This window comes from Bos taurus, chromosome 16 (genome assembly GCF_002263795.3).
Source record: "Bos taurus isolate L1 Dominette 01449 registration number 42190680 breed Hereford chromosome 16, ARS-UCD2.0, whole genome shotgun sequence".
Classification (NCBI taxonomy): Eukaryota; Metazoa; Chordata; class Mammalia; order Artiodactyla; family Bovidae; genus Bos; species Bos taurus.
In genome coordinates this window covers 70541951-70555705 of record NC_037343.1, presented here as the reverse complement: position 1 = coordinate 70555705, position 13755 = coordinate 70541951, and the positions used below count along the sequence as shown (strand labels likewise).

The window sequence follows — 13755 nt, the reverse complement described above, 5'->3', positions numbered from 1 at the left end:
TTTAACTTTGAAATCTTCTTTGTTACTTTTGCTAAGTGAATATATTATTTCACAGTGACTTACATGATCCTATCTGACTGACTTATGACCTTACTAATAACTGCTAGGGATCAGTATATTATTTTCTATGTCACTTGTTTCATAAGATTGTTTCTTATATCACCAAATGTGTGACTGAGCCTGTGATAAAATGCTGATATGCAGTTCCATATGAGATCAGTGATTGTAATAATGTAACTCTAGATATGAGAAGAAGCAACAAGAGGGAATATTTTCCTGGACCAAGAGGCTAGTAAGACAGGCATGGTCCAGAGACTTTTGCTCCTCGCAAGGCCTAGTCCAATAACAGCACACTGAATGGCCTGTCAATGGAATCTTCATTAGACCTGGGAATGAACATTCCCAGCACCGCGGGACACAATGGCTGTGAAATGCCCCCAAAGCAAGGTCAAATATGTGGCTATGAAGGGACCCTGCTGACTGGAAATTGGCACTTGCCAGCTGCCTCTGCAAGGATTACATTATGACCACTACAAGCTGCTGACCTTCAACATCCCCTGAAAGGAGTTCAGGGTGGAGACCAGAAATAAGGTACTCTGTGCTTGGGAAAAACCCACAAGAACCGGCCTTCAGATGGTCAGATGTTTTCAGGTAAAGATTTTATGAGGACAAATTCTTGCATCTTCTCATACCTAGAGAAACACTAATGTCACAAACCAACGTCTAGTCCTGATTCTCCTGACTAGCTCCTCAGCAGCTTTTCTACTTCTATTAATCTTTGGGCCAAGTACCTTTAACTTTCTTGTTGTTTGTTTCTTCTTCTGCTGCTGCTGCTGCTGCTAAGTCACTTCAGTCGTGTCTGACTCTGTGCGACCCCATAGACGGCAGCCCACTAGGCCCCTCTGTCCCTGGGATTCTCCAGGCAAGAATACTGGAGTGGGTTGCCATTTCCCTCTAGACTACAACAAATCTCCAAGTGGTAGTATGACAAGAATGTTCCCTGGCCAACACCCAGACGATGCTGAAACAAGCTGCCTTATCACTCCATGGACTTTCATCTCTCTGTAAATGCACCCCGACAGGGAGCAGGCAAAGGGAACCCAGAGCTCCACTACACCCCTGTACAGCCTGAAGAAGCCAGAGCGGTCATGGCCTCTTTTCCTTTGAGACTGGGTTCCCAAGTGCCTAAGAAGTGAAATAGGTAGGTAGGTAGAAATGAACTGGGTATCAAGAGTCCAAAGAATTGGCCCTAAAAATAGAGGGAGGAATGTGGTGACCCAAGGACGAAAGAGCAGATAAAACCCAGGAGGGTCTTGGAATGCAGAACAGAAAAACCATACCCTTATCGTCCTTCCCTCCCCCATGGAACAGTATGTGTTATATACTATATACTGTGTATATTATATGGGATTCCCTGGTGGCTCAGACGGTAAAGCGCCTGCCCACAATGCTGGAGACCTGGATTCGATCCCTGGGTCAGGAAAATCCCCTGGGGAAGGAAATGGCAACCCACTCCAGTATTCTTGCCTGGGAAATCCCATGGAAGGAGGAACCTGGTGGGCTATAGTCCATGGGGTCGCAAAGAGTCGGACAAGACTGAGCGACTTCACTTTGTGTATATTATATATACAGTATTAATGGAATAGTATAACCTGTCTCCCTCCTATCCCATAGAGAGAAGGTATTTGCTCTACTCTTTCCCCACCCAGTATACGTGCCTCATCCAATCAGCAAATGACTGCAAGACCCCTATCCCACTACTTGTACCCTGGGTATAAAAGTGGACTAAGGACCCCCATTCAAGTCGGTTCTCCCTAGAGCAGGCCCGGTATTCTAACAGCATCTCCTACTCTAATAAACTTTACTTTCCCTCTCACTCTGTCTCATGCCTGGAAACTCCTTTCCAACCCACGCCTGGACCACGACATCTATGAAATTTTCCCGGAGATACGCAACTTAACTACCTAAGGGTTAGTATACTCAAAGCAGGGAATGCGTGTTAATTTCCCCTAGTGTGAATTCCCCTCAGGGTGTACTGTAGTGAGTGCACTGCAGTGGGTTGAAGCTTAATCCGTATGAAACTCTTAACACAGGCAACGATTTTTTTTTTTTTTTTTAAACTTGGGGGGCTTGCTGTGGCTCAGCTGGTAATGAATCTGCCTGCAATGTAGGAGATCTGGGTTCGATCCCTGGGTTGGGAAGGTCCCCTGGCGAAAGGAAAGGCTACCCACTGCAGTATTCTGGCATGGAGAATTCATGGACTGTACAGTCCTTGAGGTCGCAGGATCAGGACACTGAGCGACTTTCACTTCATGCAATGCGGGAGACCAGGGTTCAATCCCTGGCTTGGGAAGATCACCTGGAGAAGGAAATGGCTATCCACTCCGGTGCTCTTGCCTGGAAAGTCCCATGGACAGAGGAACCTGGTAGGTTACAGTCCATGGGGTCGCGTAGAGGCGGACACGACTGAGCCACTTCACTTTCACTTTGTGGTGGTATAAACACAGGTGCACAGATGGACCGGGTTTGTCTTAAAAGAAGAGTTCAGGGGTTGTGGGTATTTAAACCAATGGGCGGCCAATAGGGAAGGAAAGAAGATACTAGGCTGGGGTATCCCTCCGTCTCGTGGCGGGCGGTGCCATTGCCTGATCCTCGTTCACTTGCCAGGCTCAGGCCGGCGATGCGGGTCCGGGTCTCAAGTGGAGTCTCCCTCCCAGGACTGGAGCCCGGGTCTGACCCGGAAGCTTTTCCGCGACCCCGGAAGCAGAGCCCAGCGGCGGAGGCGCCGCCGATGAGCCACCGCCCCCTCGCCGCCTGGCCGCTGCTTCAGAGAACCGCGGCGGCGCCGGGTTGCACTGATGATCCCCGGCAGGCGGCGGCGGCAGAGGCGGCGGGAGGATGACCTCTCCCCGCGAGCGGGGTGCCGATCTGGCCCGATTCTACACTGTCACCGAGCCCCAGCGACACCCGAGGGGCTACACGGTGTATAAGGTCACCGCCCGGGTGAGTGCAGTTGCCGGACGGGGGTCGGAGTCTGACCAGGGACGAGAGACAGGCGTGGACCCTGGTGTGGGGATGCCGGATGCCAGGTTGCGCCTAGTGCTGGGACAGGCGCCCGAGGTGGGGACTTTAAAAAGGATGCGGTAGGGGCAGAGCGTACCAAGTCCCGGATCGCGCTGGAAATGGTCTCAACAGTGTCCCCATTCCAGGGTGGGGCAGGCGTTGATGATCTTTAATAGATGACTCAGCCCCATCCCGCTTGGACTTTCTCTTCCGAGGCTGAAATATGCAGAAGTGGTTTTGCTTGTCTCCTAGGGATAATGCAGGTTTTTTAAAAAAATGTTAAATTGATGTACTATTTGACTTATATAATAGAGGATATTTCTTCCCTTCCTTCTGGGTTGCACAGAGGCAGATAAACCCTTGGGAAGTATGTCAGTGGTAGGGCCACCATCCTAGGACCTCTGTAACTGGTTGTGTCTTTTCGCCTCTGAATTTTTCGTGGCTTTCCGTAGGAGACATGAGAAATTCTGCTGAGGGTGTCTTGTGTGAGTTGTCTTGAGGGCACATTTGAAAGTTGTGAGGCTCCTTTACATTGACTAATTGATACAGTTTTTAGGACCCACTTTGTTCATGTTTGATTGCTCGAGTTTTAGAGTTTGCATCTTCCTCCTTGAAATAAGAGTAATAAAATTAAATATTAATATTAAATACAAATTAGTATTAAATTTACATATTTATGTGACGTATTATATGTAGTATGAATGTATGTGTGTGTTAGGCATATGTACACATCACCCAGTTAAATCCTAATTTTAATGAAGAGGAAACTATGGTTCAAGAAAGTGTCGTAGCTGGCCCAGCTTCACGTTGCAAGGAAGTAGCATATCTGGGGTATGAGGTCAATTCTGTTTAAGTTGTAAAAAAAAATGTTTAAGAATTAACTTCATCATTAATTGTTAAAAAAAGAGAGGTACAGATAGTAATATTACAGTATACGTTTGGGGGATGTAGTACTCTTGGGTGATAGATCAGGAAGTGGGCCTTGAAAAGAACCTTAGAGGTTAAATAGATTTAGATCCGCAGAGTTTGGGGCATGGGAGTGGCATGTGCTTTTTGGAGTTGGTGCACAGTTCAGACAAGTGTAAGAGGATAGGATGGGCAAATTTGTGTAAATTGTAGTAAGACCAGGCCTGGTTATTGCAGAGGGTTGTACCAAGAATACAGAGAAAATTGTTACTCTGTGTTTGCAAGTAAGGTTGTTATATAGGTGGAGTGTTAGTTTCAGCTTAAGAAAAAATTTCAAGATTAAGGGTGCTCTTACTATAGCCCCCTTGAAAGCTTCTTTTGGTCCTTCAGAAACCTAGACTTGGTTTCCTAATATAGTTTGTGAAATTAGAACAATTTTCAACATACTTAATGCCCTAACTCTAATGTTCCCCTCAGAGCACCCTGTTCATCTCCTATTGTAACACTTATCACAGTTATAATATATTGTATTAATGTGTTTGCTTGTCTGTGTCTCTCAGATTCAGAGCAGGTCACTATCATTGATGTTTATTTCCGTTTGTATCTCCCAAGGCATTGTGGGGCACAGAGTGCCTAAAATTATTGTTTTCCTCTGTGTTTTAGGTAGCACATTTACTGAATGTTTAGTTTCAGGTACTATGAGCTCTGAGGGTTACCAGGCAGCATAAAGTGTGGACCTTCTTTTCAACGATACTCCCAGTAGAAGATGGTTTACTGTACTTGAAGTATAGTGCAAGGTAGAAAGTGTTAAATGCTATAAAAGACTATAGGAAAGAGCTATGGGGTTTCACAATACAGAGTTTCTGGCTCAAGGGATCAGGGAACATGTACCAATTAAGATAGGTGGTGAGAGATGGGAAGAATCTAGATGGGTGGGAGAAGTGGAAAGGGCACTGCAGGTAGAAGGAATATGTGAATGTGTGTAGAACTTGAATAAGAAACTGAATATGATTATTACTTGTAGTCTTACTTTACAAAAGGGTTGGTTAATCTAGTTGAGATCTTAAATATCTTTTTTAAAGTGGTAAACTAACATATGACAACATCAATTAGAAGATAAAGTAGCACATTGCCGGTCTAACCAGATCCATGTAATATGCATATTAGTTATTGCTGTGGTTATTTAACTGGAAATTGCTTACACTTGTCTTTTTTTCTCCTTGTAAATATTTGTGTCCTCATTTATTGCTTATAGTACAGATATTGTTTTCTAATTTTAAAGATTGAGGATTAATAAAGAGATATACTTTAAAAAGCTTCATAGTATAAAATATAAGTAAATTATTTGTTATTTTTTGAGACTTAAAGAGAAAAACATCTTACCTCAGGAGAATTAATCAGGTAAGTAGTGCTCCCCTGACAGAACTTTGTGAGATAAAAATGTCCCTTTATGTTTCCTATTACTGACTGACTTATATTTTTAGGGAACAATCTCTATATTCTTGATTCTTGCAAGGTTCTTTATGTAAGAATAGAATCATTGGAATTACCACTGTTAAGTTTTGGTTGGCATAAGAGCTGTTTCATGTTCTTAAATCTCCTTTATACTTTTTTTTCCCCCAGTTCTCTGGAAGCTGGCAGGCTTAGATAACCTTATGACCAGTTACAAGCTTGCTAACGGATTTCCTAGTTAAATCCTATGTTGCTCGTTAATTTTCATCTTGAATAAGTACTTCTGTTCAGCATTAGAAAGTTCTTTTGTAGATTTCCCTTGATTGTTTAGTTAAAGGAGACATAGGTGTAAAAGAATCATTCACATAGTATTTTTGGTTGTTTCATCATGCTAAAGTTTACAAAATTTGTATAAGGTAATATAGATTTCTTAACAGTATTAAGTAAATAGTAATTCTTGCCTGTATTCTTTCATGAATATGGAAAGAAAATCTTGTTTCTATTTTTAAAAGACAATACTGCCTTATGACTTTCTTTCTATTGAGGCATAATTTATATACAGTAAGATTCACCAATTTTAAGTGTACAGTTTGGCGAGTTTTGACACGTGTCTGTAGTTGTGTAACCACCACCACGACGGTCATCACTGCAGGAGTTCCCTCATGCTCCTTTGCAGTCAGTTCCCTCTCCCCACCCCCTGTCCCTGGGCAGCCGCCTGTCAGCTTTCTGTTGTACTGTGCTTTTTTGTGGAGGAGGGATCTGGCTTCTTTAACTCAGCAGGCTTATTTGAGATTCATCTATATTGTGTATTTTTATTCTCCTTTATTGCTGGCCAGTATTCCCTTGTGGGCTTCTCTGTTGGGTCAGTGGTAGAGAATTCAGCTGCAGTGCAGGAGAGCAGGAGACGTGGATTTGATCCCTGGGTTGGGAAGATTCTTTAGAGGAGGGCATGACAACTCATTCCGGTATTCTTGCCTGGAGAATCCCATGGACAGAGGAGCCTGGCGGTCTATAGTCCCTACATAGGATCCAAAGAGTTGGACCTGACTGAAGCGATTGAGCATGCACGCACATCCCCTTGTATGGTTATACTACAGTTAATCCATCCGCATTTGGGTTGATGGACATTTGAGTTGTTTCCAGTTTTTGGCTCTTTTAAATACAGCTACTGTGAACATTTATATACAAGTCTCAATGAATGTGGGCTTTTATTTCTCTTGATAGCACACGGCCTTATTATACCTTTATACTAAGCTGAAATCCGATAGTCTTAGTCCTCTTTCTTTCTCAAAATTGTTTTGGCTATTCTAGATTGTTTGCATTTTTAGAAAAACTTTGGAATCAGCTTATTAAACTGCAAACATGCCTACTCAGATTTTGATTGGAGTTACATTGAGAATGTGGGGCTTTCCTGGTGGCTGGCGGCTCAGTTGTAAAGAAATCATTTGCAATGCAAGAGCCAAAGGCTATACAGGTTTGATCCCTGGGTCAGTAAGAGCCCCTGGAGGAGGGCTTAGCAACCAACTCCAGTATTCTTGCCTGGAGAATCCCTTGGACCAAGGAGCCTGGAGGGCTACAGTCCGTAAGGTCCCAAAGAGTTGGACACAACTGAAGCGATTGAGCACGCGTGCACGCACATTGATTGTAGATCAGTTTTAGAATTGATGTCTTTAAATAATATTGAATCTTCTAATCCATGAGCACAAATTTTCCATTTATTTAGCTCTTTTATTTGAGCAATATTTTCCAGTTTTTAGTGTGCAGGTCTTGCACATAATTTGGGTTTGTTTTCAAACTATCAGAATACATAAGTCTATTTTACATAGCTAACATTTGTTGAGTATTAATAGCACACACTTCTGCGGTGCTTAGTGTGAGTCAAGCTCTGTTCTGAGCACGTTATATAAATTAGCACATTTTTTATAGCAGTGCAGTGAGTAGGTGCCATTATTATTCTCACATTCTCACGTGAGGAAATTGAAGCACCTAAATGTTAAATAACTTGCCGAGGCTCACGAAACAAACAAGTGGTAGAGTTTAGATTTGAACCCTGGTAGTCTGTCAGAGTGCTTTTAATCCCAGTGCGATGCTGAGTTCCTAAGCACACTTTATTAGAGGCTGTGGGTATACTGTAGTTTACTAAAGTGATAGATGCAAATATGAATAGCAGTACTCAGCTTGACTTGAATCTGAAAATTGCCTCTTCCAAAGCTTCAAATTCAAGCACGATTTATATTGCTTGGAGGAAACCTGTTTTCAGTTCCTGACCACATTGTTGTATGGGCTGCTTGTGCTTGGAAAGATAATTATCTGTAGTCTCCTAAGTGTGCTGGTACACTGAGTTTTTCTTGTGTGTGTGTGCACATGTGTGTGTGCTCTGCTGTATCTGACTCTCTGCGATCCTGTGGGCTGTAGCCAACCAGGCTCCTCTGTCCATGGGATTTTCCAGGCAAGAATATTGGAGTGGATTGCCATTTCCTCCTCCAGATCTGCCCAACCCAGGGATTGAACACGCATCTACGTCTCCTGTGTCTCCTGCATTGGCAGGCGAATTCTTTACCACTGGGAAGCATGCTTCCTTGCCTCTCTGTTAGATGTGGCCTTCTCAGTCTGGAATGCGCTTCCATTTTTCCCTGGCAATTGCTGCTAGTCTCAAGTGACCTCTCCTGCCCTGTGTTCTAGAGAAAGCCTTTCTTAAACGGAGAACTCTGTGTATTGTATTAGGTTGGTGCAAAAGTATTTATGGTTTGCGTTGTTGAACTTTGCTGTTTGATATTGGAATACATTCTTAGATAAATGTGGTTATGTGACACATCATTTGAATGACCTTTCTTGTTTTATGTTTTCTTGTTAATGACTTAGTGAAAGTGAAGTTAGTCGCTCAGTCGTGTTTAGTTCTTTGTGACCCCACGGTCTATAGACCACCAGGCTCCTCTGTCCATGGGATTTTCCAGGCAAGATTACTGGAGTGGATTGCAATTCCTTTCTCCAGGGGATCTTTCTGACCCAGGGATCCAACCCAGGTCTTCTGCATTGCAGGCAGATTCTCTACTGTCTGAGCTAGCTGTTTATTTTATATTTATTTTAGACTAGGGAAATGATGTTAGACAAAAAGCGCATTCTAATAATTTTCTCATTTGAGTTCAAAGTCGGTAATAAAGCAGCGGAGACAACTCACAACATCAACAACACATTTGGCCTAGGAACTGTTAATGAACATACAGTGCAGTGGTGATTCAAGAAATTTTGCAAAGGAGATGAGAGCTTTGGAGATGAGGAGCATAGTGCCCAGCCATCAGAAGTTGACAATGACTAATTGACCGCAATCATCGAAGCTGATCCTCTACGACTACACGAGAAGTTGCTGAAGAACTCAACATTGACCATTCTATGATTGTTTGGCATTTTAAGCAAATTGCAAAGGTGAAAAAACTCAATAAGTGGGTGCCTCAAGAGCTGACCAAAAATTAAAAAAAATAGTCATTTTGAAGTGTTGTCTTTGCTTATTCTGTGAAATAACAATGAACCATTTCTCAGTTGGATTGTGACGTGCAATGAAAAGTGTGTTTTATACGACAGCTGGTAGTGACCAGCTCAGTGGTTGGACTGGGGAGAAGCTCCAAAGCACTTCTCAAAGCCAAATTTGCACCAGAAAAAGGGTCATAGTCACTGATTTGTGGTCTGCTGCCACCCTGATCCACTACAGCTTTCTGAATCCCTGCCAAACCATTACGTCTGAGAAGTATGCTCAGCAGATCGATGAGATGTACCAAAAACTGCAGCGCCGGCAACCAGCATTAGTCAACAGCATGGGCCCAATTCTTCTCCACGACAGTGACCAACTGCATGTCACAAACCAACACTTCAAAAGTTGAATGATTTGGACTACGAAGGTTTGCTTCATCCTCCACATTCACCTGACCTCTTGCCAAACAACTACCACTTCAAACATCTTGACAACTTTTTACAGGGAAAACGCTTTCACAACCAGTAGGAGGCAGAAAATGCTTTCCAAGAGTTCATTGAATCTCGAAGCACAGATTTTTATGCTAAGGAAATAAACTTATTTCTCACTGGCAGAAATTTGTTGATTGCAATGGTTCCTATTTTAATTAACAAAGATGTGTTTGAGCCTGGTTACAATGATTTAAGGTTCACCATCAGAAACTACAAGTACTTTTTCACCAACCTAATATATCCTTCCGTTAAAGCCTTTACCTTATTGTACTTGTTTGCTTCCTCTGAGTGAGGGCAAACTGTCTTTCTAACCTATTTTTAGTGCCTAACACAGCCTGGATATAGTAGGGACTTTAGAGAAGGCTGGAAAGAGGCAGTGTTTTCCTTTCTGTTATCTTTTAAATTAACATACAGTATAATTGATATTTTGTTGTGTAATTTTATGAATCTTTACACATGAATGGATTCACATATCCTTTGTCATGATCAGGAAGCAGAACAGTTCCCATCAGCCTCAAAATCTCCCTCTGCTTTCCTTGTTTTACACTCTTCTCCCACCTCTTAGTCCGTAGCAGCTACTGTTCTGCTCTCTTCTTCTATACTTCTGTCCTTTTGAGGGCATTTTATAAAGAGAATCATCCTCTTTTGTCTAGTTTTTTCAGTGGGTTTGTTTTATTGTTGACTTTTGATAGTTCTTTTTTGAATGTAAGTTTTTTGTCAGATATGTAGTTTGCAAGTGTTTCCTCCCAGTATGTAGCATATCTTTTCATTCTCTTTAACAATGTCTTTCACAAAGTAAAAATTTTTAATTTTGGTGAAGTCTAAGTTATCATATTTTTCTTTTATGGAGGAAAAATGGGCTTTTAGTGCTGTATCTAATAAAATCTCTTTGTTGACACCAGGTTTTAAAAAATATAAACCATTCCTGTTTTCATCTTGTTTATTGATGACTTATATGCTCAGATATTAACATTTTAATATTAAAGATTTTTACATAAACTCTTTTTTTGGCCTCACCCCAGGGTTTGCAGATATTAGTTCCCTGACTAGGGATTGAACCTGCACCCCCTGTGTTCAAAATGTGGAGTCCTAGCCACTAGACCTCCAGGAACTCAGTACATTAACTTTAACATTAAGAATTTTTACTTTCTTTGAATTTTGATTGGAAAATAGTTGTTTCCCTGCTGTCTCAGTGGTAAAGAATCCACCTGCCAATGCAGGAGATCGAACCCAGGTTCTGTCCCTGGGTTGGGAAGATCCCCTGTAGAAGATAATGGCAACTCACTCCAATATTCTTGTCTGGGAAATCCCTCGGACAGAGGAGCCTGGTGGACTATAGTCCATGGGATGGCAAAAGAGTTGGGTACACCTTCACAACTAAAAAACAGCAATAGTATTATAATAATTGGTAGAATCTGAAGTGAGAAAAGCAACTTTAGCAAAACATGTATTGAGTATACCAAGGTAACTTGCCGCTATAACTTTTATTTTTGCCGCAAAGACTTTTTTTTTTGGATGTGGACCAATTTTTAGTGTTTATTGACTTTGTTACATTTTTGCTTCTGTTTTATGTTTTGGTGTTTTGTCTGTGAAGCATGTGGTATCTTAGCTCCCAGGACCAGATATCACACTCTCATTCGCTGCATTGGAAGGCAAAGTCTTAACCACTGGACTGCCAAGGAAGTCCCTATGTTAACTAACATTACGGATTTTTATTTTCCTTGAACTTTGATTGGAAAGTAGTTTACCTTAGAGTAGTGCTATAATAATTGAGAGAATTTGAAGTGAGAAAAGTAACTTTAGCAAGTGTTTATTGAGTATACAAAAGTAACTTGTTGTTAGTTTCTTTATTCTCCTATAGATTTTGGGATTTTAATAATGTAGAAAATATTTCTTACTTTCAACATATTACTATCATAAGAAATTACTAGAAAGTTGAATGTCTAAAATTTTCCCCATTGACTTATCTATCTTAATGGGACTTCTCTCTTTTCAGAGTACTAAAAAAAAATATTGTAAAATATCCAATTATGGTTTGTGCAGGTGCTGTCTCTTGGGTCCTGACTACCTGGCTGGCAAGTGATTAACCAACCCAGGTATCCTTGCCAACCAGTGACACCTGCAGCTCTGCAGGGAAAAGAGGGGGAGGAGCTGAGATGCAGATGATGGAGGGGGAGGGGGAGGGGGGTTGAGTTTGGTAGGGGATGCTTGCCTGTGTGAGCTGGGCGCTTTGAGGTCGCTGTTCCTCTTGCCAGAGTGTGTGTGTGTGTGTGTGTGTGTGTGTGTGTGTATGAAATGCAGTTTAAAGATGTCAGTATGTTTCCATGAAGGTGGATTTTGTGAAAGTCAAATGTCTGAAAGTCAGGATTGCGTGCATTACACAGATGGATGTTCCGTTTGGTTTGCCTAATCACCATAATGGGAAATGTTCAGTATAGTGTAGCCTTACATTTCTGTATACCTTATTTTTTCTCTTCTACATTTGGAAAGTCATATCTTTGAGAAATAAAATGTGTGGGGCATGTCTCTGTTTTTCATTGAGTTTGATTATTTGTGTCATGACAGTTTTTTAAACAATATGTTACTTTTGTTAATATTTTATCCTCTTACCTCTGTTTCTGCCCTGAACTAGCAGCTGAATACTGATAGTGAAGTGGCCGTCAGGAGACCTGATTATTATAAATTGCTCATAAAAGTAGCTTTTTAAAATTCCTGTTTAAATTTGTGGTATAAATTATGATTATATGACTATAAATCATATTATGATTCTGTTTGTTTCCAAAGGGACTTATTTTGTGATCATTTTTGGTAGGAACTATAACGGTTAGATTGAATAAATTTTGTAGTTTTGTTTTCCAGTAGCTGTCTCTTAATCTTATGAAGATGACAATTCTTTTGTGTATTCAAGTTAAGAGATTGATTTTAAATCATTATCATGATAATTAGATAAGAGTGCTTTTGACTTTGACTATTGAGGAAACTAGTCACTAAGTCGTGTCCGACTCTTGTGACCCATGGACTGTAGCCTGAAAGGCTCCTCTGGCCCTAGGATTTTCCAGACAAGAATACTGGAGTAGGTTGCCATTTCCTTCTCCGGGGAATCTTCCCAACCCAGGAATAGAACCGGGGTCTTCTTCGCTTCATGCAGATTCTTTACCAGCTGAGCTCCCGGGAAGGCTCCTTAAGGAAACTAGGTAATAACTTGGTAAGAAGTAGATAAAAGAAGTTAGCACTGGGAAGAATTTAGAGGACCTAAATGCAGAGTACATCATGAGAAACGCTGGGCTGGAGGAAGCACAAGCTGGAATCAAGATTGCCGGGAGAAATATCAATAACCTCAGATATGCAGATGACACCACCCTTATGGCAGAAAGTGAAGAGGAACTAAAAAGTCTCCTGATGAAAGTGAAAGAGGAGAGTGAAAAAGTTGGCTTAAAGCTCAACATTCAGAAAATGAAGATCATGGCATCCGGTCCCATCACTTCATGGGAAATAGATGGGGAAACAGTGGAAATAGTGTCAGACTTTATTTTTTTGGGCTCCAGGGTCACTGCAGATGGTGATTGCAGCCATGAAATTAAAAGACGCTTACTCCTTGGAAGGAAAGTTATGACCAACCTAGATAGCATGTTAAAAAGCAGAGACATTACTTTGCCAACAAAGGTCCGTCTAGTCAAGGCTATGGTTTTTCCTGTGGTCATGTATGGATGTGAGAGTTGGACTGTGAAGAAAGCTGAGCGCCAAAGAATTGATGCTTTTGAACTGTGGTCTTGGAGAAGACTCTTGAGAGACCCTTGGACTGCAAGGAGATCCAACCAGTCCATCCTAAGGGTGATCAGTCCTGGGTGTTCATTGGAAGGACTGATGCTAAAGCTGAAACTCCAATACTTTGGCCACCTCATGCGAAGAGTTGACTCACTGGAAAAGACTCTGATGCTGGGAGGGATTGAGGGCAGGAGGAGAAGGGGATGACAGAGGATGAGATGGCTGGATGGCATCACCAACTTGATGGACATGACTTTGAGTGAACTCCAGGAGTTGGTGACGGACAGGGATGCCTGGCGTGCTGCAATTCATGGGGTTGCAAAGAGTTGGACTGGCATTAGGGCTGTTACTTGGAATTTTAATCTCTAGGAGGGTCAATTTAGTTATGTCCTGGAAAGAGCACTTTGTTTAGAACCAGAGGGTTGTGAGACCTGGTCCTGTGTATTACTGATGAATCTGATTAGTGCTAATATGTTCCCCTGGGCCTTGGTTATCTCATCTTAGCAGGCAAGATTGTTGTGTTGATTAAATGTAATAAAATATTTAATTTCTTAGCATAGTAAGAGATAGTTAACCTTTACTGTGAGTCCCTGTTTCCCTAAATTCAGAACT

The 13755-nt window shown here is 41.8% G+C and overlaps 1 protein-coding gene across 5 annotated transcripts in view; it reads left to right on the top strand.

The window, feature by feature from the left end:
* Positions 1-2793: 2793 nt before the first annotated feature.
* RPS6KC1 (ribosomal protein S6 kinase C1) overlaps positions 2794-13755 on the top strand; it is a 204089-nt gene continuing 193127 nt past the window's right edge. For 3 of the 5 annotated variants that reach the window (XM_005217371.5, XM_059875428.1, XM_059875427.1), the window contains exon 1: positions 2794-3003. In XM_005217371.5, the coding sequence (XP_005217428.1) occupies positions 2899-3003 (105 nt within the window). In that variant the 5' untranslated portion in view covers positions 2794-2898. The remainder of the gene's footprint in view (positions 3004-13755) is intronic. The other 2 variants (NM_001193022.2, XM_059875429.1) reach the window with 2 other exon arrangements.